The 21,638-nt window shown below is 41.1% G+C and overlaps 1 protein-coding gene across 1 annotated transcript in view; it reads right to left on the reverse strand.

The window, feature by feature from the left end:
* Positions 1 to 1,716: 1,716 nt before the first annotated feature.
* The window catches only part of dnah12 (dynein, axonemal, heavy chain 12), a 28,334-nt gene continuing 8,412 nt past the window's right edge, over positions 1,717 to 21,638 (reverse strand). The window contains exons 29-74 of the mRNA XM_034086646.1: positions 20,860 to 21,105; positions 20,616 to 20,735; positions 20,415 to 20,524; positions 19,647 to 19,830; positions 19,360 to 19,500; positions 19,194 to 19,277; positions 17,250 to 17,438; positions 17,017 to 17,136; positions 15,955 to 16,140; positions 15,727 to 15,878; positions 15,437 to 15,575; positions 14,816 to 14,982; positions 14,120 to 14,375; positions 13,705 to 14,001; positions 13,428 to 13,606; positions 13,049 to 13,241; positions 12,769 to 12,930; positions 12,122 to 12,316; positions 11,878 to 12,011; positions 11,629 to 11,791; positions 11,458 to 11,538; positions 11,189 to 11,365; positions 10,968 to 11,099; positions 10,777 to 10,866; positions 10,551 to 10,691; positions 9,416 to 9,657; positions 8,771 to 8,918; positions 8,528 to 8,673; positions 8,211 to 8,425; positions 7,926 to 8,118; positions 7,641 to 7,833; positions 7,375 to 7,547; positions 6,433 to 6,573; positions 6,159 to 6,317; positions 5,207 to 5,502; positions 4,887 to 5,140; positions 4,636 to 4,776; positions 4,406 to 4,543; positions 4,093 to 4,326; positions 3,825 to 4,013; positions 3,078 to 3,181; positions 2,776 to 2,980; positions 2,549 to 2,686; positions 2,359 to 2,450; positions 2,182 to 2,249; positions 1,717 to 2,018 (exon numbers count right to left, since the gene is read on the reverse strand). Of these exons, the coding sequence (XP_033942537.1) occupies positions 1,828 to 2,018; positions 2,182 to 2,249; positions 2,359 to 2,450; positions 2,549 to 2,686; positions 2,776 to 2,980; positions 3,078 to 3,181; positions 3,825 to 4,013; positions 4,093 to 4,326; positions 4,406 to 4,543; positions 4,636 to 4,776; positions 4,887 to 5,140; positions 5,207 to 5,502; positions 6,159 to 6,317; positions 6,433 to 6,573; positions 7,375 to 7,547; positions 7,641 to 7,833; positions 7,926 to 8,118; positions 8,211 to 8,425; positions 8,528 to 8,673; positions 8,771 to 8,918; positions 9,416 to 9,657; positions 10,551 to 10,691; positions 10,777 to 10,866; positions 10,968 to 11,099; positions 11,189 to 11,365; positions 11,458 to 11,538; positions 11,629 to 11,791; positions 11,878 to 12,011; positions 12,122 to 12,316; positions 12,769 to 12,930; positions 13,049 to 13,241; positions 13,428 to 13,606; positions 13,705 to 14,001; positions 14,120 to 14,375; positions 14,816 to 14,982; positions 15,437 to 15,575; positions 15,727 to 15,878; positions 15,955 to 16,140; positions 17,017 to 17,136; positions 17,250 to 17,438; positions 19,194 to 19,277; positions 19,360 to 19,500; positions 19,647 to 19,830; positions 20,415 to 20,524; positions 20,616 to 20,735; positions 20,860 to 21,105 (7,698 nt within the window). The 3' untranslated portion in view covers positions 1,717 to 1,827. The remainder of the gene's footprint in view (positions 2,019 to 2,181; positions 2,250 to 2,358; positions 2,451 to 2,548; positions 2,687 to 2,775; positions 2,981 to 3,077; positions 3,182 to 3,824; positions 4,014 to 4,092; positions 4,327 to 4,405; positions 4,544 to 4,635; positions 4,777 to 4,886; positions 5,141 to 5,206; positions 5,503 to 6,158; positions 6,318 to 6,432; positions 6,574 to 7,374; positions 7,548 to 7,640; positions 7,834 to 7,925; positions 8,119 to 8,210; positions 8,426 to 8,527; positions 8,674 to 8,770; positions 8,919 to 9,415; positions 9,658 to 10,550; positions 10,692 to 10,776; positions 10,867 to 10,967; positions 11,100 to 11,188; positions 11,366 to 11,457; positions 11,539 to 11,628; positions 11,792 to 11,877; positions 12,012 to 12,121; positions 12,317 to 12,768; positions 12,931 to 13,048; positions 13,242 to 13,427; positions 13,607 to 13,704; positions 14,002 to 14,119; positions 14,376 to 14,815; positions 14,983 to 15,436; positions 15,576 to 15,726; positions 15,879 to 15,954; positions 16,141 to 17,016; positions 17,137 to 17,249; positions 17,439 to 19,193; positions 19,278 to 19,359; positions 19,501 to 19,646; positions 19,831 to 20,414; positions 20,525 to 20,615; positions 20,736 to 20,859; positions 21,106 to 21,638) is intronic.

The raw sequence follows: 21,638 nt of genomic DNA on the forward strand, positions 1-21,638 counted from the left end.
TTTTATTTATCCTTTATTTATCCAGGAATGTCCCATTGAGATACAAGATCTCTTCTTCCAGGGAGTCCTGACTCCTGACCAACACGGCACACAACAAGTTTCAACATAAAACAAGGGCATTAAACAAAAAAAACATACAATTCAAATATAAATACAGAAGGCCATTTGTGCAGTGGCAAGAAGCATAATCACATCAGCAATAGCATCAGGTAAAACAGTTACATGTTTCATGAAGGGCTAATCGTAGCATACCTTTAAAAGCATTTACAGTAGGAAGTGCCTCTAGACAAAGTTTTACTTGCAGCGTATTCCATAAAAAGGGAGCATAGTGGGAGAATGCAGCTTTACCAAGCTCTGACTGCATCAAAGGAACATTTAAAAGCATCCCATTTGCTGCTCGTCTGGTATTAAAAAAGCAAGTATAAAAGGACAGAAGTCTGGAGATATATAAGGGCAGCTTACCTAGCAATGACTTAAGGATAAAAATCAACATGTGTGATTGTCTTCTTTGGTACAGAGAGGACCATCCTAAGGACTGATACAAAGTACAGTGGTGGGTGCGAGAGCCTGCACCCGTTACAAAACGTATAGCAGTATGGTACGCAGCATCCAGCTTTTTAAGCAGGGAGGAAGAAGCATGCATATAGATCACATCGCCATAGTCTAATACAGACAGAAAGGAACTCTGCACAATTCTCTTCCTGGCTTCAGACGGGAAACATTTCTTTAAACGGAAGAAAAAGCCCAGTTTAGGTCTACGTTTTCTCAGTAGGTTCCCAATATGAACATCAAAGGCCATCTTTTCATCAATCCATATGCCCAGATATTTGTAGGATGCTACTTTGTCAAGGCATGTCCCTTCCAGTGTCAGAATCGGAGGGACAGCTGTATTAGCTCGAGAGCGAGAGAAGGTCATGTACTTGGTCTTTTTTGCAATAATAATATAAGCTCCTAGATATGGCTTCATCAGCTCCCAATGAGGAACCAAGAGACAGCAGGTGACAAACTGAAGCAGGTGGACACATTAGAAAAGGAACAACTGCCTTAATTGGCAAGGAAGGTAAAGAATATTTGCAGCTGACAAGCAAGATAGTGACGTTTTTATAGCAGCAGCAGCTTAGAAAATCATCATTCCTAGTAACCAGTTTTCCTGGTTCTCATTATAGGCCATCTGGTTTACATTTTAGGAAGCTTTCTTTTCATTTGGGTTGTGATCACATTAGTGTGACAGTACATGAGTGCAGATGTGTTCCACAAGCAATGTTGTAAATGTAACCAGCTCGATGACAACAAAAGGATATTTCGAACCGGTGTAAAACTCAACGGCACAAGTGGAGTGCTTGAATCAGGATCAGAATAGAGTTGCTGTTGGCCAACATGTGGAACAAACTTGTAAAAATGTCGAAGATGTGAATTTAATGGCTGCATGTTTCTAACGTTTGTTTAATATAATAAAACCGATGCAGTGCACTCTTGTATACCTTGTTTATTGAAATGTCACAATGTGTCTATGCACATCCAGGTGAATTTAAGTGTTTTCAGTTTCTTTCTCTTTTTTTTGTGAAATCGTGTCAGAAAACTGTCACAATCTTTATTTTGTAGCAGCAACTAATAGAGCGTTTGAACTATAAAGCGTAACAAGCACAAGTCCCTCATACCTCCCATAGCTTCCACAAAAACGCTTTATCCATAACTTTCAAACAAATACTCTCTAGGTCACAAACAGATGGTATGTTTAATGTTGCATTATAAAGGGACAGACAATCAAGAAAAGTCATCAAAGTTTTAAAAGTGTCACTGTGAAGAGTCTTAAATAGTTTGTTTGATTCAGTCATCAAGTTGGCAGAGCATAGCCACACCACGCTTGATCCAGTGCTGAGGGCGATTGTTTGTTGGCAACACCATGGAAATGACAAAGTTGGTGGAGTGGCCTGTGGTGGAGAGGGTGCCCTTCCTCTCACTGGTCTTGTAGAGAGGGCAGACATACAACTGAGTCTGATCAAAGCTCTTATTTTTAGCTGCATGGGGACAAAGGAAGCAAAAAGAAAAAGCAAAGTCAGGATGAACAGCAAAATAAAAAGTTACACTTTTACAATTATGGGTTGGAAATAGACACCTGAAGACATGGATGGCAGGCATTTCAATTGACATGCAATGTGCAAAATATGGAAATGTACTTACTGGGTTTGACCCAGATGATTGGCACCACATCAAACAGGACTTTGGGCTGCTGCTCAGCTAGAACTCCACTGGTGTTAGGGAGACAAACAATAGGTAAGGTTTATCAAGTTTCCCTGCACGTCTTTAAAACAATGATAGTTAAATATTTAAAATAAAAAAACATGTATGAATATTAACCTTTCTTTATCCCATCGAGCTCCATCCAGAAACATTCCATTAACGTAAACGCCATCCTCAGGCGATGTGTCTGACTCATCAATAGTGAGAACCTGTGATATAAAATCATGAAAACAAAACCAGAGACTTTTAGGTAAATAAGAAGATCTCTAAGGTGGTGACAGAGATCACAAAGCGTGTGTTTTTTGACCTGAAAATCAAAGCCTAGCAGGTCAATGGGGATGTGGTATTTCCTGGCGTAGTTCTGCATAGCCCCAGTTAGGAAGGCCTGGGTGAAGAAGAAGCCCGAGAGCCAGAACACGTTGGGTTTGCTGCTGTCGTACCAATCCTACAGACACACAAAGGGAAACTATAGGTGTAAACACTCAAAGTCTTATCTCCTGTTAGTCTAAATTATCATTTTTTAAGTTTTCTCACCTGCAAAAACTTGAGTCTTAAGAGAAAATCAGTAATGTAGCTGCCCAATGGCATGAGGCTGGGGTATGAGTACTTTGCCCATTTCTCTGGGAACTTTCCAACTGCCAAACTGCCAGCAACCGCCTCCAGCTCCGCATCCATCACCACCAAACCCTTGATGGCCTTCAACAGATTCTGCAGACTGAGACGGATCGTCCCACACAGCCTGAGAGAGCGAGGGAGGAATCAGAAACAGCCATCAAGTCATATAGGTGATGATGTGTGTGTGTTTTAACTGTCTGTAGTGAGGTGTTTGTTCATACGTGTTATAACGCTCCATCTCTTGGACGAGCACAGTGTTCATACTCTCCTCGTACTGCACTGGGAACTTCAAGAGAGCTGCTTCTGTGTCAAAGTTAGCTGGAAACTGGAGGAAATAAGCAAGTCTGTCAGTCAAGAATATACAGCTGAGTGAATGTAGATTAGAATCAAGGTAAAGGAAACTCCAACCGATATTGGCACATTTGTGAAAAGCTACACCTATGCATTTCTTTCCAAAATATGAACCATACATCCAGAACATTTTAATTTAAAGTGGACCTATCATGCTATATTTGAATAATATATTGTAGGGCCATACGTATACTCTATTTGCTGTATTCCAGCCCTGTTTTTGCAAGGGCTGATTCTGTGGCAAATGAGCTACAGCTGACCTCGCCCTCCTGCAAAGGAGGGGGGCGAGGCACGAGCGTCATGTCACCATGCTGTTACCATGCTGTTACCATGCCACGGCAACCTCTCATTCCCCTGATAGGTGGAGAGTTGCCCATATAGGCGGAGCTCCCAGTTTCTGACGTCAGAACAATTTCAAATCTGTATCAGTCTGTATCAGATCCGTTGCAGCCCCGTTTTTAGAGATTTGGGTATGGAGGAAAAGAGGGAGGGTTGTGTTTTCTGATACTTGGTGAGTTCCCTGACACACCGGGGACACATATTCATGTATAAAAGACGTACAAAAGTGCATTTTGCACGATAGGTCCCCTTTAAAAAGGAGATTGAGTGGTTTATACCTTAGTAAGGATGTCATTCGCTATGTCGTATAGCGTGTTGTCACTCCCACTGCTAGCCCCTCCCTTAGCTCCTCCACCCTGGGTGAGTATCAGCGAATCAAACAGCAGCTTTGTTTGCTGGAGATCTTTAGAAATGTCTACATTTTCATGCATCCCAAACACCTCTGGATGCTGGCTGAGAGGAAGCTCCTAGAACACACAAAAGATATAAAAAAAAATCAAATACATATATTTATCTTGTTTGTGTGTGTTATCTCGGGCCCTGTACCTTTATAAACTCAAGATAGTCATCATAGACAGACTTAGGTGGGGCAAAGTATTCCCCGCTAGGTGAGAAGGGGTAGCGAGGTTTCTCAATGATGTCATTGTTGTAGAAGTCAGCCAAGATGGTCATCAGGAGCCTCCTGTCCCAGTCGTCTGTCACGCGGCCGCCATAGTTACACTCCCCGGTCAGGTAGGTTATGGCCTCAAAGGGCACCTCGTCGTATTCATTCACAAACAGCTAAATGGAGAGATACATCAAATGCACTTTAAGAATGTTGTGATGTAGAAACGTGAGCACTGAAACTCTGAATGAATACCTGTAGCTGTCTGATGCTCATACGCAGGTCAGACTCGTTGAAGCCATAGGGAATGTTCCAGCCCAGTGGACCAAACTTCTTCCTCTCCTGAACAAGAGCATGGAAGAAGCACAGTCCATACAGCAGCTTCTCCCAGATCTGGTGAAGGAAGAGTATGAGATGTCCTTCAAAGTACAAGACAACCCTTTTTCAATAAACAAATGCAAAATAATCGCATATATAACACTCACCACCTCCTTGTTGGGGCAGTTATTGAAGAAGTTTGAGTCAGACAGAGGATCTGACACGTAAGACTGCAGCAGGTTGAGCCGGAGTCCAGTAGGAGGCTCATTTGTCATTTTCACCCCGTTCTGAAGGATGGTTACTGGAAACTGATATCAGAAAGAAAGTTGTTTCTTTAGGACTATAATGCAAATGAATCTCTGTCTTTCTATTTAAGGTTTTAAGTGTATACACAAGAGCCAAATGAGATGCACTTTACCTTGGCTGAAGGGTAGCTTGTGAGCCAAAGGCGGAATTCTGGGTGGCATGTTGCTGGACTGAAGTCCTCACAGATTTTCTCGAGGCTGGACATCCAGGAGACGGCCAGGTGACAGTTCTGCAGACACACCCACGTCCCGTCCTGCATGGCTGTGGTTATCATTTTGGCAGCGATGGGTCCCTGCCCCTGCCCCAGAGAGATGGACTGGAACTTGGCTCCATCCATGTTCTTGTCAGTGGCGAACTTCAGCAAGCCTGTGAAGGGATGTTGTTATTTCTGAAGCATTATAAAGAACCTTGATAGTCAATCTTATTACTTACTAGCCATGGGATCAGCTCCTGGAGACAGCACAAATACGAGTGGGACGGTGCAGTTGGAGTCCAGGTAGCTCTTACACAGGTCAAATGGAGGGGGCTGGACGAATTTCTTCCCGAGTTTGCCAGTCACATATTTAATGACAGCTGGAACGATCTTATCAGGTCTGAGAGAGCGAACAATGATCATCATATGCAGGTCATTTAGTTTCTGACACCACTGAGCGGGCAGAGGAGTGTTGCTGGGCTCTTTGCTGTCATAAATAGATTTAAAGTCTTCTGGGTTTTTGATGAAAGCCTCTCTGTGGAATAAATAATACATTCACTCCATTAGGATTTTGTGTGCGTTAAAGCAGACAGACAGTTTAGCACTAGACAAAAGCCGGAAAAAGCTTTTTTAGTTGACTGAGTGATAGGGCTGCTCAATTAATTGTATTTTAATCGCAATTATGTTTATGGCTTGCAACGATTACGAAAACAATGTAATCGAAATATAACGATTATTTTTTTATTATTATTATTTATTTATTTTTTATTATTTTTATTGGTTTTTCAGTTTAGTTATACTTAAAGTTCAGGGTAATCAACTGTTAAAAACATACTGTTCAAATGTTTTTTCTCCAATAAATTGATGTTTTCAAAGTAAATGGATAATCGTTTTTAATAATCGTGATATCAATTACATTACATTTCATTTAGCTGACGCTTTTATCCAAAGCGACTTACAATTACCAATTACAGGGACATTCTCCCTGGAGAAACTAAGGGCTAAGTGCCTTACTCAAGGGCACACTAGTGGTGGTGTTCCTGGCGGGATTTGAACTCACAACCTTCCGATCTTCACCCCACCTCACTATCCATTAGACCACCACTATCCGTGGTCACAATTATTGACCCAAATAATCGAGATTATGATTTTTGCCATAATCGAGCAGCCCTACTGAGTGATGCTTTTTACTTTATTCCTTGTAAGCCAGACAGGTCACTGGCTCTGCAGATCTCATCCCAGCTCTTGTCCTGCAGCCAGCTGGGGTCGGGGTTAGCGATGGTGTTCTGCAGGCCCACTCCTCCGGTCAGAAAGAACATGAAGTCAGAGTATGAAATCTCCTTTTTCGCTCTGAGGGGAAATAGAAAAGGATAGCAAATATTCACAGTATATCTGTATCTGACAAATCAAATTACAATGATCTAATTAATCTAATCAATACTTCTCTAGTAGCTTTTACACTTACAGGAGCAGATTGTTGCAGAGCAGGAAGGAGAAGAGGAGTTTGTCTTTCTCAAACAGAGAGCGACAGACGTTACAGTACAGGTTGTAGGTGAAGTGATCGATCAGGTACCGAAGCCTCCTCTCCAGGATCTTGGACTTGTTACTGATGAACAAAAAACAAAACGAGGGAAGCTTCAGATGAAAACAGACTCACTCCTAAAAGTTGTACAGTATAAGCCTAATCTGAAAAAATCTGTGTGCTTTCAATGTGTCCTTAATCATAAGGTTTCTGCGGGGTTAACTGAATTGACCAAACATTAGGGATGATTTTGAAGGAAAGTTGCCAGTTTGTGGGCGTGGGTACCACTAGCATTGTCACTAATCTCTTCCAATTCACATTGACAACAATTCTGACTGAGACAATAACTGAGCCTGACATTGAAATAGACAGGGAGTTGATGCAATACACCTCCTCATTTGTAAACGTGTAATTCTTATATGATATTCAGGTTTGTGTTGATGTATAACAGTGGAGATGCATGTATTTAAGTCTTAGACCCCATTTACATGGGAGCACAAACGCAAAATCAAAAAGTCTGTGTCCGTTCACACAAGACCACTGGAAACGCTGTCGTACATATGCCAGGCCTGTAAGTGGCGCTGTACTTCTGCCACAAAATACACCAAAAGCAGCGAAGAAGACCCCCGAGCATGGTTGCCCTTCTGTTTATGCCCCACGGTAGATTTAGCAACATGTAGTTCATGTCATTCTCCATGTCCGCTTGTTGCTGATGGTTGTGGTAGAGGAGCTGTAGATGTTGCACTAACATCTGTAGCATGGTCAGTAGCAATAGCACTAGCAGTAGCTACTGACCATGCTACAGCAGTGAGCAGCAGAGCTATGGCTAATCAATGTAATCGTTTTTTGGGACACTGCAGAACACAGTTCATGTGCATTACTCACCTGTCATGTATGGAGTTAATGTAGAGGTTGACAAACCAGCTGAGAGAGTACTGGTACATGGGGTCTATGTTGGTCAGATCGGCGATGCTGAAGAACAGGATGGAGGAGTGCTTGGCGATGGCTCTGTAACCCTCTCTCGACTCTGCTATCTTGATCTCTGTCTTCTCTGCAATCTAGGGAAATATGTGAAGGGGTCAAATAGATTACCAATGAGCTGACTAGTCATTTTCACAGTCCAGGTATTGTGATTAGTGCATTGTCCACACCTGCTGTTTCTTGCTAATCTCATTGGACATGATTTTTGCTGAGTCCAGAATCTGAATGGCACTTTCATCTTCCAGGATATTCCCTTTAGAGGACTGCAGTGTCTCCAGGATATTGTCCTCGATCTCCTTTAGCTGCCTTTTATTTTCAGCTGACTGCAGGATAAGTGCACATCTCTCCTCTTCCAGTTCTGGCCTGCAGAGCAAATAGAGCAGAAACAGTGCTCTAAAGAAGTGATCAAAAGTATTTCAGTTTGTATACCAACTTGTCCTTTTTATGGCAGTTACCTCTCCTTGGCAACCACAATCCCCAGCAGCTGGTCCTCTAAGCCCTCTGGTGTGATCATGAAGTTGAGAAGGGACACCTTGGTGGCCAGTTCTGGTAGGTAGTGAGGGTTCTTCAGCTTAGTGGTGATGTAAAAACGGAAATCACGGGAGTACTCAATCACACTCTCCCCCAGCTTGATGCAATCCACACCACCTGTGTGAAAACAAAGAATACATGTTGAACTCTCACAGTTTTAGTTTTACATTCAAGTATTTTCTTTCCACCAAATATCACAGTCACAGCACCTTGTTTGAAGGTTTGTTTGAGCAGCAGTGGTTCCAATGATGGGTCCAGCTCCTCTCCTACATTTTCGAGGAGCAATGGTGTTCCAAATTGAATACAGTTTTCCAAAGTTCTCATGTAGTCCCCGTCTGTAAGCTTGATTACACTCAGCTTGTTTTTTTTCTCTGAATTTTTCACCCACTTGTTGGCCTGACCCTGAGGGTCAATCATCAAGGGCCTAAGAAAAAAGGGATAAGATAAATCTTAGGTCGAATTGTTCAAATTTCTTGACACATTTTTCAGCAACTTCACTACCATTTTTTCAGCAATACAGACTTACCATCTACGTGAATTACTGACAATAACCCCGTTGTCAATGGAGAAAGAGTCACTGGGAAGACCTGCGATGTTCCACGCTCTGATCTTAATGGGATCTCCCAACGTCTTACTGAGAGAGAAGTCATCTGCTGATGGAACCTTCTTAGACTAGATATATCAAAATAGGTGAAAAGAATATAATGAGTATTTTAATATGCCAGATAATGTGATCAAATGGTAGGATAAAGAATGGGAGGAGTGTTACTTGGCAGAGTTTGGTCCATGACATAGTGCAGTCCTGTCTGAAGCCAGCAGTGAAGGCACCCAGATAGGCGATGACCCCCGCGGAGATGAGAACATCTCCAGTCAGGTTGTCATATGTGTTCTGCAGGTCGTCTGCTGCCTTGGACCATCTAAACCACGTTCAGAATCAGAATCAAGTTTATTGCCAGCTACGTTTACACATACAAGCAATTTGCTTTGGTATCTGGTGGTGCGAACATAAACAATCTAAGAAAATAATTTGCAATAGTAGGTAAAAAAAGGAATATATAAGAATAATACAAAATAAGTATTTTTAAGGAACACGTTAGCATTGAAAAAAGATACTAAAGACAAGTATTTGCAGACATGTGTGCAAACATGCATTGTTATGAGTGGAACACTTTAATTATCTTGCAGCCAACAATAAACAATTTAATATGTATGCAGATCACCTGTTGTAGGAAATTGGGCTATTAACATTATATATAGATGTGATGAATTCAACCAAAGTTCATGTATTACTTGCATAACTTATGTGTGGTTTAATTATAAGTGAAAATGGAGTATACAGGAGGAAGTAGACATTCACAAAAAAAAGGGCGACGATTAGATTATAAAAGAAGGAGACTGCAATGCAATTCCTGACCTGGTCTTCTCTCCGCCCAGACCCCCAATGAGTTTCTCAGCCCTCTCCAACTTCCTGGCACATGATTCCACCTGGGACTCCAGTTGGGCCTTCTCCGCTGTTTTCTCCTCAAAGGTTTTCTGAAGGGCAGCCAGCCGGTCCTCCACCTCCTTCAGCTCACCTCTCTTCTGGTCCAGCAGGGCCATGGTCGCAGCCAGGGACTCCTGCGCCTCCGCCAGGTTGGCCTTCTTAGGAGCCACCACCTTAAACCAAAGAGAGCGGTTGATTTCAAAGAACAGGAACAGGGTATATGCAGGAATCCTGAAGTCAAATGTAATACCTTTTAAGACCTTTTTTAAGACCCTTTCCATACATTTTAAGACCTCATCGCCACTTTGAGCTTTAAACGGTTACATTGGCGACACATTTACTATATACTGTAATGATTGTCCTTCCTCCTTATCTTCCAACCATTTGGAAGCAGACTTGCATTTCCCCATAACGATGTTGCTTAACAACCGGTGTAAACGGACCTTCGCGCGCTATCATGCAGTGAGCGTGCGATGTCCTGTTCAGATGATGTCAAATCCAACGGGATTCCATAAATAAACTACACAGAATCACACTACACACCTACGCAATGATTACATTCAGGCAGACTGTAGAATACAACCTCTTTGGACCATTTGGACGACAGTCAGACACAATCACCTTATTCAAATCCCAATTAAAAACCCACCTGTTCAAATCTGCTTACTCACTGTAGTGCTCCCCATTATATGTTTCATTTGTGTCCACTTGACTGTCTCCTCCATGATTTCCTGTTTGTGTTTTTATCTTGTTCTGTTGCCTCTTAGCTTTTATTTTATTTATTTTTTATTTAGTTATTTTTTTTAATTTATTTATTTTAAATTGTACGGTGTCCTTGGGTGTCATGAAAGGCGCCTAAAAATAAAATGTATTATTATTATTATTTATATACTTATTGAAAACAAGCTACAAAATGTAATACCTTGGAAAATGCCCTTTAATACTTTTTAATAGCCTTAATTTTCGCTAAATTGATTTATCAGCTTTTTAAGACTCCGCAGACACCCTGAGGAAGCAAACATGCACGTGTTATCATGGGGGAAAAAGTCTATTGAAAACACTGCACCTTTGCCACTCTGTCGTACACCTCCATTGCTTGGATCCACTTGCACAGGCCCTCTGCTGCAGAGGAGGCCTTTGCTACTATACTGGGGTCAAAGTCAGGGTTTGTCATGAACTCACTGCGGATTTTTTGCATCACATGGACCTGCAAAGAAGAAATATAGCCGTTTGTCAGAGAACTGGTGAATGTTTAATAAGCAAATCAGCAATGTAGCTTTTCTGACACTTACAGGAATATTGTCCTTGTCATACTCTCTTAGATCTCGTAAAAAGTTCATATCACCCAGAAGCTTCTTGCTTGGGCCCCAGTAGTCCAAAACCTTAACAATAAAGAAAACATGTTATTTATTGAGATACTAATATAAGTTGCAATGTTAAAATGTTTTTGACAGACACTCGTAATGTCTTTTTTCAGTCCAACCTTTTTGCCAGTCCCTGCTGGGTCAACTATCTTATCCGGCTTTATGTCCTTCATCACACACACCGCAGACATCACCAACTTCACCCCTGAGGGAGGATTTTTCATCGACTTCACGATTGTGACATCAGAGGGCTGAAAGAAAACAAGCAGCTCCACTTATTTGACTGTCTAAGCTGCGAGTGGCTAAACTTGATATTGAAGAACAGTTGAAGAGAGCTCACCTTCAGAGTGTTCAGGGCAGAGAGAGCAGCCTCCAGCGCGGGGATGGCCTCAGCCAGGTCACTCTCACACTCATTCTTCAGAGCCTGAGCCGCATTTGCTTTAATAGTTGCTGCCTCCTCATCAACACGCACAACTTTACTTTTGGCTTCTACCTGAACCGACTCCACTTCAATCACCTGAAAGTCATAACATTAAACAATTTAATTCAGTATATTCATATGTACTGGTATTCTAGGTTGACTTGAATGAAGAAGTGATTCTCATTCACCTTCATCATTTTGTTGTTGTCTATCGTGGCCTGTTCCAGTTTGGGCTGCAGGTCTACAAGTTCCTTCTTCATCTCGCTAACCTGCAGAGAAACGTTTAAAATGAGTTAAACCAAAATATGATAAAAAACAATTTATTAAAAAAGAAAGAAATGTGGTGCTGCTGCATATACCTGAGATTCAGCGAAGGCAAGTTTGTCCAGCCCGTTGGTATACCTCTGTTTTGCTTTCATGACAGTGTCTCTTTTCTCAGAGAGGAGCAGACGGAAAGCTGCAATCAGCTCCAGGTAGGATGTGGGTGTTACATAATTATGGCGACCTAGCTCAGAGAGGAATCTGCGGTGAAAACAATTTAGTTTAGATTCTTGTCATAGTTTACCTCCGAACGTACACGTTATTAAAGACCACAGGTCATACAGTACCTATCTGAGAGCTGTTTGGCAGATGTATGGAATGTTTTGCAGATGGGTATGACCTGCCGCCTCTCATTTTCACTCATGTCCAAAGACTCCAGGAAGGAGTTGGCTACTCGCTCAAGAGCCTCCTCTGGCCATGGCTGTCAGGGCCAAGAAAGAAAGGACTGTGAGGAAACTGATGGAGGTGAAAGCATGCAAAAGCAAACCGCTGACCCCGTAGAATAATAGTATCCATTAGCCTTTACATTACCTGGAACCAGTCAATAGTACAGCAGTTGATAAGAGATGGGAACTGGCGCAGGCGGTTTCGAAATGCATCTCCAATAGGACTAAAAGCCACAACTATGTGAAGGTTCTCTCTACAGCGTGCCACAAAGAAGGCGAACAGAGTCAAAGGACTCAACTCCAAATTCTTGTTTCCAGCCTGGGCAAAGGGTCGTACTGTCTGGAAAGAGATGAAATAGAGGCAACATTGAACATAGTACAGTCAAATTATTATGGTCTTCATACGATGGATCAAGGCAGAATTTACCATATACATTTGGGGGGACACATCCCCCCCAATATTCAGATACGCTCAATTTGTCCCCCCCCCCAATATATAGCCTAACTGATATACAAAAATTAAAATATAATGTTTGGTCCCCCCCAATGTTGACTCCATGGTTACGTCCTTGCGAGGGATACATTTAAAAAAAAAAAAACAGAAACAAAAACATACAACAATAATATATATATATATATATATATTATATTATATATATATATATATATATATATATATATATTCTCTTTTTTTCCTTTTTTTTTCTCACTCAAATTAATAATTCTAACAAAGTACATTAAAGTAAATACATTGCTCTATTAAGGATATGCTTAGAGCTTGTGCCCGCCTACCTCCATGATCTCTTGCTTTTCATCTATGGCAAACAGATTGGGCACCTCCCCTGTGTTCAGGACACTGTCCACGTCTTCTAGAAAAGCCTCATCTTTGATCTGAGCATCAGTAAGCAGGAACACTGTCTTCTGACCTTTCACCCCAGCATTTTTCAGCAGCATCTAAAGTATAATTCAGAGCAAAGAGACTCTTAAATCTTCCAGAATCACAAACAGAGATGAAAATGGTATCAGAAAAAGACATAGAACACAGAAGTCTGTCCTAGACCACAAAGCTGACCTTGAGGTCGTCTCTCCACTCAGTGATACCGTAGCTCTTAGAGATCTCAGGCTGGAACATGGTCATGTGGGCCATGGATGTGGCTAGACGGGTGATGGACTGGCGCCCGCTGCCTCCCACTCCCACCAGTAGGGCATTGCCTCCAGGCTGCTTCAACACACGGCTGATACGGGACAGGTGCTCCAGGACATAGCTACATAATGCCACATTTTGTTACTTAGCTGATCAAGTTTTCATCCAACGTTATAAAAACACAATTTCAATTTTAACCGAACTTAGTTCAAGTCATTGGGTTGTTTGTCATTTAACAATAAATACTGTAGCATCAGCCCTTATAGCACATGTAGTTTGTTGACTTCATAAAACCAAAGTTGTTTACCGGAAGATGACAAGGTTCATGCGATTCTTGTGCATCTGGTTGTATTCATCAAGACACGACTCCACCACTTCAGAAAAGCTTTCCATTGAGGGCACCTCAGAGTACAAGCGCTCATCATCCTCCAGGTCAGGGTCCATGTAGTCACCAAAGAGAAGATTCCGCATGTCTTCCTCAACCAGCTGAGGAAGCAAGAACATTTAAAACATTCAGATGCTTGTACAAAGTATATCGAAGAAAGATATAACATCGTATTCAAATCCGGGGCAGCTTAACTTACTCTACTGCCTTGCTTCAGGTGATCAAACACCTGGTCAAAGGACTCTTTGAAGTGATCTTTGAGGATGCCGTTCATCAGCTGGTAGAGCCATGCTCGATCTTTGTCATCCACCAGGCGGTCATAGTAGACCCTGAAGACCTCGTGGACAAACAAGCGTATCATGGTGCGTTTGTTCTCCAGAGAGTCCTTCTTCAGCAGCAGGCAGCCTTGGATAACACGTGAGAAGTCCCGCAGGTTGAAGGTGTAGTGAGACTTGGCTGGAGTTGGAAGTAGGTTCTCCATAGCTTTCTTATACACCTTTTGAAATGTAAAACATAGAAATATAGCATTGCAGACAAGATATGATTGATAAGAGCCTTTAACACATGAAAAAGGCTAATTTGAAGGTATGTCATTGTGTGTATTTGGGACTCACTTCCATTGTAGCTGTCACAATTTGGTTGCCAATAGTGAAATATTCAGGTTGGAACTGATTGTTTTTGAGATAGAAGGCCACCACGCTGGAGAAGATGCGAACCATGGTGTCGTCACTGAAGGCATTGATGCTAAAAATGTTGAAGTGCCGCAGAAAGCGAGACGTCACAGCGTTCCTCCCGCCACCGGGGGGGCCCATAGCTGAGATGAGCTGGAGGTCAACGAGAGAGATCCTGGAGGTATCCTTCAGGTCATACCTGCCAGAGCACAAAGGTTTACTCAACAATGCTTCTTTAATCAGAATCAGAAACAGGTTTATTGCCAGGTAGGTTCAAACATACGAGGAATTTGACTTGATGTCATGGCGCATACATAAAATATAAAACAAGAAATCTATAACAAAAAATCTTTAAGGACACCGTAATAAAATATAGTTAAATAGCAACAAAATAAAGCAGTAATTTACATGGAAATAGAATTCTATTAATGAATTATAGGATATAAAATATGAAATATGAAACAAGAAATATGTGCAGTAAGCAGTATGAACATTGTGTGCATTAATGTAATGCATATTGAGACTACGTTGTGGCTGAGGTAAGTGATGAGAGAGTGACTCATCTTAATGCATCAAGATTAGTTATTCCTGTTTTCCTTTTGATATGAGAGTGGTATCTAACAGTGGATGGTTTCATACCAGTTTCCATGGTCCATATACTGCCGAAAAAGCTCCACAGGTGGCTGCGCTCCAAACTGTTCCAGTGCAGGCATGTTCATGTCATCCACAAAGATGATACACTTCTTTCCCATGGGGGGCCCGAACACTCCCTTCCTTCTCTTATCCAATCTGGACATGATGATAGTCTAGTATATGCAACAAATAAAGTGTCAAATATAAACTTTTTTAAAAAAATTAATTATCACTTTTATCTTATCTTGCACTTTATATATCATAGCTGCTACATTGTACCGCCATGTGGTAAATGATTGTATGCTGCTCATGCTCTTCCTGCATATCATGTATTTATTTTTGCTATGTATATAAACGCCATGTTCTTATATGTTGTATGTGACAGGACTACGGATGGAAATTAGCTAAAAGCTCAAATCCGGCTCATTTACACTTGTAAGCATTATTTTGTTTTAAAGTGTTCATCAATGTGCACTGTCCTGGTTCAAATAAACGATTAAATGAAATGAAATATAAAATTAAACCTTTGCCATGTCTTTTTGTTTAAAAGAGGACATAATAGTGCTTCTCTAGTGATCCCAAAAACTCTGCAAGAAATTCTTCCATCCTTGCTTCCTAAATCCTGACCTGAGTTTGGTTGGCGCTAGTGCGAGCGGAAAAGTTGATAAAGAAGGGTAGATACTGGTCTTTGTCCAGGTTGTTCAGCAGCTTCTCTTTTACATACACTGACTTCCCAGTGCCAGTGGGACCAACAAATAGGGGAGGCCTAGAAAAAACAGAGGAGAGGTGTAAAAATAAAATCCAATTTAAATAAATCTAGGGTGAGTTAGACACACCATTTTGAAAACAGCTTATATGGCACATATCAAAGTAAAACAAAAGGCACATGTATGTATCAGTGACACAAGAATACTAACACTCCGTATCTGATGCAGAGGTCCATGAGGTAGGTGTAACGAACTGTATCTATGGTGGGAACAATGATCTCCTGCACTTTGGTGTTTTTGTCCCCCAGGTTGACATTTTTTATGTTATCATTCCAGTGAATCCAGCGGCCTCTTCCTTTAAACTGTTGAAGGGATACAATGTGATTTACTGATTTAAACAAAAGCAAAACATCTCTGAATGATGTTTATACAAATTACCTCATAGTAATAGTCATACACCAGCCCTTTGTCATCCATTGGACACTCCCATTTCCCCACAGAGGCTGGGATAGGATTTTCTTCTTTTCCTGACACGATCACCCTGAAGAACTCACTAAACCTCTCTCTGCTGTCGGAGTCACAGCTGCCACCCACACTCCACACCATGGAGAAGGAAAAAGCTGCCTGCAATCATAAAGAAACAGAAGTGAAGGTGTCAGGAAAAATGTAATTTAAAGGTCACCAATCATGCTATTTTTAGGCAATAGCATAGGTCTCAGATATATACAAATATATAAAAAACGTCATGTCTATGAAGTGTTTTGCTCAAAATACCAAAGAGATCACCCATTCTAGCCACGCCTCATATCCCTCTATTTCACTTCCTGTTTGAAAAGGGCTGATTTGGGGTATAAAGCTTTAAAAAAAAAAAGGAGGGGACTGAGCTCATGCGGGACCCGGCAGCTACTGTCTAAACTAAATACTGCCGTCATGAAACGCCATATCATGGATTATCAAGGATTATTTCTGAAACAGTTTGGAGCTCAAAGGCTTTCTCTCTTGCCGGTTATACCACAAGGTGAGTTCCTTTTTATTTCCTGCTTCTTCACACACATGCTCTCCAGTACAGGTTAGCTCTGAGTGTTAGCGATGCTAATGTAAACACCGACCATATTACGTCCAAAACAGTCGGGCATTGTTTCTGATAGCAACTTTCTGATAGTGCCGTGGGTCCACATTTCCGATATTACGTCATATCGGACGCAAATCTGGATCAGCTCCTTTGTAGCCCCGTTTTTAGAGATTTGGGTATGGAGGAAAAGAGAGAGGGTTTTATTTTCTGACGCTGCGTGAGTTCCCTGACACACCGGGGACACATATTTATGTATAAAATACATCAAAAAGTGCATTTTCCATGATAGGTCCCCTTTAACTGAAATGGAAAGTAAAACAAAAACACTAAAATGTGTGCATGGGTGTGCATGGGTGTGCATTAGAGAGCATTATTTAGCGGAGATATAGTGTTAACATATCATTCAAATAGAAAACAATTCCTTTTACCATGATCCAAGTGGTTATATTTTTTTCCTCAGGACTCGTTTTCACAGGTTCAGAGAGCAGCATCTCAAACAGTCGACACAAGGACACAACTGTGTTACTGTTGCTAGTGGGAACCACTTCCTGGAGAGAATATAAAATAAACGAACACGTCAACACTACTGTATTCAAATAACTATTCTCTACTGTCAACCGTTAGTAGAGTCTGGGTTGATCTGGGGCCTGGGGTCCCTTACTCTGCAGTTTTTCCGCAGCATCCTGAGGGCAGGCGGCACGAGCCAATGAAAGAGCTCCAGCAGCAGGGAGCGGTTGTTCGGTCTCTGAAGGACTTCAGGAAGATTGTTCATCCAGGAGATCATCAAGGGCTCCCAGCCCAACTGAGACGGTTCCATGTAGATCATCCCACACCGACTGACTGTGGCAGGCTACAGGGGAGGATAATAACCGAACGAACGATCAATCAGGCTCGATACATTGTTAATTCCCATTGGTTATCTTATTCAGAATCAGAATACCTTTATTAGTCCCACGGAGGGGACATTTGCGTAGTTACAGCCACAGACAGCTTAATGTTACATATGTTAAATATGTGACATGCATTTTAAAAAAAGTACTAAATTATGATATCATTAAAAGAATATATAATAAAAAATAAAAAGTTACATAATTTAAAGAAATACACATCCTGTAACAGTTCTTAGGATTTAGCAGCCAGGTATATATTACAGTTATTAACGGCATCTATATATATCCTCCTGGGACCCAGCCCATTGAAAATGTCCACTGTAGTGGACATTTTGTTAACATGCATCTCCTTTTACTCTTTTGAGCTACTCTATCAATCCCTGATGTGCTGTACAGAGGACATCCTGGTTTTTCCAGTGATATGTCATTGGTTAAAATTGCATGCTGGGAAGTTCCTCTTTCTTTTCATCCAAAATGGCTGGCATACGAAAAACAAAATTGTATAGAAGCAGGAGGAGAAGTCAAATATTGTTGAATAATTGTAATTTTTACCATGAAAATCATATATATTCTTGTTTATTAACATGTGAGGAACTATATAATTAGTTCTGAAAGCAATTAAATAATTCAAGTTTTCAAATAACAGCCCTTTTATAAATGTCCATTCTAGTGGACGTCAGGACTATCTTCATGGACTTTTTGACTCAATATTGTTGCAGGAGACGGAACTGAAGCAGACATTTTCTGTACCAGATAGTTCAGGGAGATAAAGATTTTGAGCTCTCAGATGATGAGAGAGATGAGGCTTTCACACCTTGGATAGAAGAGGGTCAAGAAGAAGGGGGGGAAAGATGCAGGATGCTCCATGAGCGCACAGATAGATACATAGAGACAGATAGGGACGAGCTGGAAAGACATGGCCCCCTGTGGGCCAAGAGTAGCACGTATGTCTTATTGTTGTTTTTATTTTAAGTGGAGCCACGAAAAATGAGAATTGCCTCAGGAATGCATCCATACAACTAGTCAAGATGACCCTACAGCCCGTGCTGACTGGAGTCAATGAGGTACTTTCCCACTACATTGACTACAAAGTCTTTGACGATCTGGAAGGATTCACCAAAAAACAAGCTAGTTTTGTATTGACCAAATAAACAGCAATGTTCAGATCAATTACTTATTCATGTTTTAAATAAAGGTGAATGTATTAATATCACTCTATAACCATAATACGTTACATAGTCCATCTGTTAATTTTGGCTGTCTTTTCAAACTAATATGGTCCCGACGTCCTCTACAGTGGACATACTGTAACATTTTAAAATAAAATAAAATAAAAAAAGTCTAAATTGCAAGATGTTTTTTTAAACCTAAATAGGTAGGAAATCACAAAAAAAAGGAAATTGGAAGACACATTTGTTCTTCGGGTCCCAGGAGGATATTGCACATCTAGCACATATTGCACATAGGTGGTTGGTATTTAACAGCAAGGGGTGATATAGTCTGTGTTGTGGTGTGTGTGTGTGTGTGTGGGGGGGGGGTCAACTAGGGGCTGTGCTGGTTGTATAGTCTGAACGCTGCAGGAAGGAAAGCTTGTTTATTAAGCTTGTTGGTTAATTTGGTGAAGTTTTATAACTGCAAAATGCTAAACTAGCAATTTGTAATTTTCAAGACAGAACAATCAAAAAAATGTATTCAACTCCAAATATCGAACTCACTGAGGCCTGGGAGAGATCCATTGCTTCAAAAATCAGACTCATCTGATTGGACATCTGCATGATCTCTCCACTCATCAGGCACAACTATGAAGAAAAATAAAATCCAAAATGGTGTTAGAAAGAAATACATATAATTATCAAATGTTTTTTACTGTGAAATTTGAACCTTTTTGTTGTCATCCAGCACAGTGTTCATGCTCTCAATCCACAGTGTGTCTATGGGACCATCAAACACCACCCATTTACGTTCTGGTGTGTCAGCGGATGCAAACTCACGAAATGTGTTGGCCACAATCCCATCAGTCCACTAATAATGAGGAAAGGAAAAAGTGAAAAGACTTAGAGGAAGAAAGTGTCACCTGTTGTCCAAGACCTAGATCAATACTAATAAACAAATATTGTATTTATCTGTGATACAGATTTGTGATGTGTTGATCCAGGGCTCAGGTCTACCTCATGAGAAACTAAGTCAAACTGTCCAAAGAGCTGTCCCATGGTGATGGACTTTGGGTTCAATGTCCTGTATATGATCCTCTCTTCCTCACCAAACCCTCTCTCATTCATGAGGGTCAGCGTGTCAGCAAGAACGTGCAGCACTTTGGTCTTCCCAGCAAAAGGTTCCCCCACCAGCATGAACCTGACAGAAAAAGGAATATCTTATTGTAATCACGTTTCAAATAGTGTAACTTGAACACATGAAGCTCAGCGCAAGTTCAACCAGGAAGACCTTCTTTACTCATTCATTTACTATTTCCATGTTACTACTCTCTCTCCTCTCAATAAGTGATCGGGGGCGTCACTCCCCAGCTTAACCAATCACTTCGCTCTATTCTCACAAGCCTATCATAGCGCTCCGCTAAACCTTTTAAATCTGCTCTCCCCTCTGACAGCTGTCATTCCAGGTGAATCGACGCAACTCTTCTCCACCCATTTTTAAGCCCCTGTCCCTCTGAATCCAGGGTCAAGCTAAGCCACTCCCCTTCAGGCCGAACCCAACTATCCACTCACCACCACCAGTGTCTTGACCCCGGGGGGTTTCATCGGATCGGTTCTCCCCTCCCGAATGATACTCCCGCACAACAGGGCCTAATCGCCAAAACTCCATTACATTAATATGTGTATTCCTGGCAATAAATATGTATTCTCACATCAAAACCGTCTCTCCTGATTGAAATGGTAAACATCGTAATATGATATCAGTGAAATTGGAATTCAACATACCCATGCCTGACTATCATCATCTCATATGTTTGGATAATCTTCTGTATGAAAACCTCTGTTGGCTGCACATTGTGATTTTTACAGCATTCTAAAGCAGCCTCCAGAAACAGCTGGCATGGACATAAAAAAAAACACTCAATATTATACACAAGGCGATATGAATACAGGTGTACGGCATTCTTAAATTTAAGACTAACAGACCTGATAGTCGGCCTCGGGAAGTGAGATGCCTGGGAACAAATCGCTGGTGATTCCGTTGAACAGCGGAATATCATGGGAGAGAAACTTGGGCTCGTTGACATCCTTAATGGACCTCAGCAGCTTGACGTTACAACATGTGCGGAAAAAAACAATGCAAACCAATTTACAAAATAAAGAAGTTCACAATTAGGACTCAGAATAGACTAATTTAACAAGTTAAGAGAAATTATTTCAGCACAAATACCAGAATGTCCTCATTCTCGTCCGGAAACTTGAGCTTGAGGTTTCCTGCAGCTACGAGCACAGCTTTGACAGCCCTCATGCCGTAATCGTAATGGAACTGGGAGGAGAGCTGCTCTGAGCAGAGCCTGTAGGTCATCACTATCTTTACTGACAGCGGCTTGGCATTGAGGAAGCCATATGAATATAGAGAGATCTCTGCTATCAGGGCATAGTTGGGGACCATCATGGCCACTGTTCGGAACAACACCTAGACAGAGAAATGATAGAACTAATTAAGTAATGGCAGTGTTGAAGAGTCACACATCCGTCTATTATATAACATTATAATGAAGGGTGTGAAAGCACTATTCATTCATTAAAGTGTATATACTGGACTTAAAGTCACAATCTACATTTGACACTTATATTTTATTTAATATTCCATTCCTCACACACTTAATGTATATCATATCCTGCTTTATATTTTGTTTACTGTAAATTGGTATTTCAACATGTATATTTTATACTTTTTGTATTGCTGTTTTATTTCTATTTCGAGATGTTTACATTTTAGAATTGTGTATTTCTACTCTTAATTTCTCTTATGTTCAATGCCTTGTATTTTATGCTGCTGCAACGCAAACCTTCCCCAAATTGGGATCAATAAAGTACATCTTATCTCATCTTATAATTTGATAAAAGGGCCATTAAGTTATGTACAATAAAATAATTAATTATGCGGAGCAGAAGTAGTAACAGCGTATATTTGTTTTGAATCCCACAAATGCCTGATAAAATAAT

The sequence above is a fragment of the Pseudochaenichthys georgianus genome, chromosome 7 (assembly GCF_902827115.2).
Source record: "Pseudochaenichthys georgianus chromosome 7, fPseGeo1.2, whole genome shotgun sequence".
In the NCBI taxonomy this organism is placed as follows: Eukaryota; Metazoa; Chordata; class Actinopteri; order Perciformes; family Channichthyidae; genus Pseudochaenichthys; species Pseudochaenichthys georgianus.